Source organism: Macrobrachium nipponense, chromosome 6 (assembly GCF_015104395.2).
Source record: "Macrobrachium nipponense isolate FS-2020 chromosome 6, ASM1510439v2, whole genome shotgun sequence".
NCBI classification, from domain to species: Eukaryota; Metazoa; Arthropoda; class Malacostraca; order Decapoda; family Palaemonidae; genus Macrobrachium; species Macrobrachium nipponense.
The window spans coordinates 117,326,072-117,332,059 of NC_061108.1; the positions used below are offsets into that span (position 1 = coordinate 117,326,072).

The window sequence follows — 5,988 nt, forward strand, 5'->3', positions numbered from 1 at the left end:
ACTCTGACACTCTACGAGGAACGATGATCCTTCAGGTATACATATCTGTGAAACTATCCATCCATCCTTCTATTACCGCCTATTCATCCTACTATCTACGTATATGTTTATGTAAACTATATAACCATCTAAATACCTATCCCATCATCTATATATATATATATATATATATATATATATATTTATATATATATATAGATATAGATATATATATATATATAGATATATATATATATATATAACCTATAATATATAGATATATATATATATATATAGATCATTATCATATACATACATACATATCTATCAGTCAGTAAGGATAAGCGTGTTATGATACATATAGTTATCCCCTAAATTTTTATAAGAATTATTTATTTATTTTTCAAAAATATACAATCTATAATTTTTATTATATTCGTCGGCCCGCAATAACGTTTACAATGATTCTTTCCCCTCAGGTATTTACTCTGTCAATCATTTGGACTTCGAGCATATCGTCAGTATCGGGAAATGAATATGAATACAGTAATGAAGTGGATACCGACGCCCTCGGCCCTTACGAAAATATGGTCGCTGCCACGAATGCCATCCTTCCGGAGCTAGCCGACGTCTTCGACAAGATTAGTTATGACAAGAGGCTCAACATCGACCCCTTCAGCCCGGAGGGCATCCGTGACGCAATCATGGCGTTCTTGCCCATCTCTCGGAGTGTTCTATTGGCAGCTGCTCAAGCAGAGGGAAGAAGGGTCACCCAAGATGACCTTGACCGGCTGGCAACGGTGGAAAATGAATTGCCGTTGGCTTTTGACTACATCAGTTCACTGAAGAGTCTTCGACATTATTCGCCCGGGTCCGGCCCAGCATTATACCACACGAAAGATGACGTTGGCACTGTCCCAAGCGCTGCCAAAACTGTCAACGTCAGTCCCGAGAAATTGCAGACTTCCCATCGAGTTGCTCCTCTCGCCTCTGCTGATGCCACTGCCCCCAAGGGCTACGAACCCACCCACGAATTTCATCGTATTCCGAGTGACAGGAAAGTCGCATCACCCCAAACTCAGCGACCTTCTTCGTCTTCCACGAGACCCAGTGGAAGGAATACCGCGAGCAACTTGAATCCAGCTCCCTCAAATGGAAACGTCTTCTTCGGCAAGAGCGCTGTCGAATTGCTACCGACCTTCAACGCCAGAGTTCTCCGTGGTGCCACCGAGCCGGAGAGCCAGGAACCTCTCAAACCGCCAGGCAGCAGTACTTTCATCAAGATGCCATTCAGCCAGGCCGTTTTCATCCGTCACTCTTAGGGAAAGATAGTGGAAGCTAATATTTAGCAGTGTTAACAAAACCGGGATTTTCGCTCCCAGGTTCTGTTTAAATAACTTTTGTAAATATGTTGTCCGTTGACTGTTTTGAGAGATTTAACTACACAAAACTTCTCTTACTTGCCTATTACAAAACTTCTTTTACTTGCATTCCTCATTGTTGCTCAAATTCAATTATTCACAAAACAATGCACAGTAAAAGAAACAATAAATATAAACAATTCTCAAAATATACTTGTTTCATTTTTTTGCCACGAAATCTAAGTTTCCACAGTATTTTAAATAGTGATATTATGATAAAATAGTCTTATGGCGCAATAAGATCTGTTTGTGAGCAAGTACAATCCATTTACCCCAAACATTTAGGGAGTAGTCTGATGAAAAGACAGCTTGTGAGATTACTCTGTGTTGAAGTATGAAGGAATATAAAATGCTTTATGCATGAAAAACAATTAGGAAATAAGTTACGTGAAAAATTGCCAAAATGCCTAGAAATATAAAAAACCTCAATTTGTAAGGATAATCATCTGACCAGGTGTAAGAAACTATTATGAGAGATAAAGAAAGATAAACATAGATTCCTCCCAGAGTAAAGATGGTATCACACTAGTCATTTCTTGCTCACGGTTTTGGCCAGCATCCAGCCGATGCTCGCGAGCAAAAGTGTTGTATCGTCACACTCACACTAGGACCTCATAATTTCGAGGAGCAGTAGGAAAAAGTAAACAAAACTGATTAGCTGATATCATCATGGCGCCCAGAAATTGTCGGACTGTTGCAAGATGTGCAGCAGTGATGTGTTTTCTCGGAATCTTACGTAAATGCAAGAGTAACGAAAAACGTCTGTGGGTTTGAGAGTGGCTCAGGAGAAGAGAAGCCAAAGGTCTGAGAGTACATCCTATCAGCAGCAGCCATCTTGTTTGTTTACACTGCGGTTGCTCTCGGTTCGTGGATCGCTACCGGGAAGCAAAAATCTCGAGCTGAAAGCGCCAAGTTTTCCATTTTCGGCAGCAACGGCTCGCTGCTGGAGAAAAAAAGGCCTAGTGTGAGGCAACAGCCTCTACGCCCTTGTTACCCTTTAATTATCGAATCAATGATAGGAAATAACAGGAAATTTCCCCGACAGATGACTTGACAAACACACACACAAGCACAAACACACACACACGCACACACACACACACAAATATATATAATATATTATAATATATATATATATATATATATATATATATATATATATATATATATATATATATATATATATATATATACACACACATTTATACATACGTACATACATATGTGTGTGTTATCTAAAGCCGTCTGTTGGGTAAATTTCCAGTGAAAAAAGCCAGTTTATTACAACAACATTGCCGGTACGTTCTCACTACCTTTGAATAGAAGAGTATATATCGAGCTGAGACCCAAGACAGTACGGACAGAGGTGGGTGTGGTAACATCATCCTTTTCGTGAATTTTTTTTTCTTTAACAAAATTATACCACTTTTAACGCATAATTAGTGACATCAGCCTGTCCTTTTATTAAAAAAGTGGGAAATTTAATAACAATATCCTAATGGTCCAAAATGATGCACAAGGATCATAATTCCATAAATTAGAGTAACAATAGACTATTATGTATCTATAATAAAAAGTAGACCACTCAGGTTTTTTGTACTGCCTCGTAGCTTCCTTCCGTGTAATGATAGAGTTGTTACACCATAATTAGCCTCTGTTTTTCTGATTTGTAGTTCCAAGGTATATATTTTACCAATCGCATCACTATAGAAACAAATCTTTCAGGAAATCAATATGAAACTCGTATTGCGTTTTCCATCTTCCTATACCGGTTTCATAAGCCTCTGGTCATGTTAACATGTAATTTGTCTTCTTTAGAATTTCGTCGTCCCTTGAAATGCACTTCCGACAGCAGCAATTTAGGCAAAAGATGCTTGTTTTGGGCCGTATAAAATCCTGCGCTCTGGTTTTGTATTAACGTTGATAGTTTAATAATTTGTACTCTTCATTGAAAATTATTTTTCATTTTATTTGGAATCGATAACTGATGTTTGTTTTGCACATACCCACCGAATGAAGTTGGCTTCCTACAACGTTTGAACATACTTCCGAGTGCTTTATCAATTTTCTTTATTTCATTTTCAATTTGCCTGTTCTCTTGAATGTTGAGGAAAATGTGATTTTTTTTTCTTAGAGCCAGGCTGTCACAAAACAGGTACAGGAAGAAGGGGAATGACTCGGGCTTAGTCCTAGAGCAAAGCAGAGATCTGTTTTGGAAAGATGCAAGATCAATACAGTAGTTTACTACAACTTGTAAAATGTTTAGTTTCAGTATATATATATATATATATATATATATATATATATATATATATATATATATATATAGTATATATATACACGCACACATATACGGATATATATGTATATACTTATTATCATGGATGGATATATATGATTATATAATATAGTATATATATAATATATATATGAATATATATATATATATATAGATATATATAATACATATATACATATATATATATATATATATAATATATATATTATATATATATATAGATAGATAGATGGGAGATGGGTATATATTTATATACTGAAACTAAAAATTTATTAGTGTATATATATATACTATATATATATATATATATATATATATATATATATATATATATATATTTATTATTTATTACTGTATATATATATATATATATATACACACACACACAGGTAAATAAATGCAATAAAACCCAAAAACATGCTGTAGATGAGATATGTAGATGTTATTCTAACGTTTTGGGATAATAGATGGGGCAATTTTATGAATTCCTTTCAAAATTAAACGCATTACTGCCCAGCATCAAATTTAAAGTTGAATGGGAAACAGACAACAAAATTCCTTTTCTTGATGTTTTGATAACCAGAGACACGAAAGAATACAAATTTACCATATACAGAAAACCAACGTTCTCACTTTCATACATTCACTACTTTAGCTATCACGACATTCCTATCAAGATAGGCGTAGCCAGCAACCTATTCTTGAGAGCCTTACGAATCTGTTCCCCAAATTTCCTGGAAAAAGAATTTGAACTAATTCATAAGCAGCTTTCGTCTTTAAAGTATCCTGACCATATAATCGAGAAAGCAATTCACAAAGCAGATGTTATTTTCTACTGACCCCCTCAAGACAAGACCAGGGACACACCCAACAATAAAATAAAATAAAAAATCCACACCTGGACAGGATTAAGACGACGACCCAGACCCTCGGAAAATCTAACCCTTTTGCATTTATTTACCCAAATACCTTTAGCCAAATTCCTGATTAACGTCCAAAATAAGACATCCCCCAAGGACACAGGCGTTTACGAAATACCATGCCTGGACTGTGACCAATCTTACATCGGATTTACAGGAAAATCACTTCCCCAGAGATTAATACAACATAAACGGTCAGTTAGGTATGGACAACAGAACTCAGCTATTTTCAACCATATAAATGAACATAACCATAGAATAAACTGGAATTTGTCACATTTATTTATAGCAGAAACTGCCGGTCCAAGAGTCAAATGATGGAATCGGCCTTGATTAAACAGAGGCAGGTAATGAACATCTCAAAAGGAACATGGGATTCAGATGTCATCAACAAGATTTTCATTCAACCAACGCTTTAGAAGATTAAAGAAAGATTATCAGCGGGAGTGACCTAAATTGGTTCAACTGTGGATGGACCTCTCGGTATAAATACCACCTTCTCTGTAACTTTTCTCATTCATCTACCTGAATAGGGGTTCGGCAGTCTCTGAAATATAGTATTTTCCTCTATATAATTTGGTGATTTTATGCGCTCCTTTTATCAGATGGGATTCAGTTGTAACATAACAATTTTACCAGTCATAATATATATATATATATATATATATATATATATATATATAATATATATATATATATATACTACATATAATAATCGAATACATAAGCTTTTACATCATGTGGTTTTCCCATAACAAGCGGTGGATTGAGGGGAAAAGCAACGAGAAGATGACTGTCGCATTCATACTTTAACTGCTGAATAGTGAAAAAAACCCTGTAGAGAAAAGTGCTCTGTATTAGTTGATGAATTGGATTCACACATCTACACAGAAAACTAGTCGGTATAAAACTAATCAGTACACAGAAAACTAATCCGTGCGCGCGCACACCCACCCACACACACACACACACACACACACACACACGCTTCCTGGACATTATAACCTTTCTTTCTTCTAGTTCTCCTGTCATTCCATCGTTCCTCTGTTTACAAAGTCATCATCAATGCCTTCTGATTTATATATATATATATATATATATATATATATATATATATATATATATATATATATATATATATATATATAGATTTCTCATGTGGACCTATGAGCCTAGTATCTTCTGGTGTTAGGACCCCTGGCTCATCGATTCGAGGCATAATATTATGTGATAGCTGCGAGCCAGAAGGTAGTGACGGAGATATAAACCTGGAAACCAAAAATGGAATTCTTCTTAAGGTTACTTATTGAAATTATTAACACGTATAGTGAGGCTTCATATGCCTGGTAAAGAAAACACAGTATATATA

General features: G+C 35.4%; 1 protein-coding gene across 1 annotated transcript; it reads left to right on the plus strand.

Annotated features, from left to right (window-relative positions):
- LOC135216668 (uncharacterized) lies at window positions 1-1,549 on the plus strand. Its single transcript, XM_064252056.1, has 2 exons — window positions 1-35; window positions 459-1,549. The coding sequence occupies exons 1-2, from the start codon at window positions 24-26 to the stop codon at window positions 1,299-1,301; spliced, it is 855 nt and encodes a 284-aa protein (XP_064108126.1). The 5' UTR covers window positions 1-23; the 3' UTR covers window positions 1,302-1,549.
- Window positions 1,550-5,988: the final 4,439 nt, after the last annotated feature.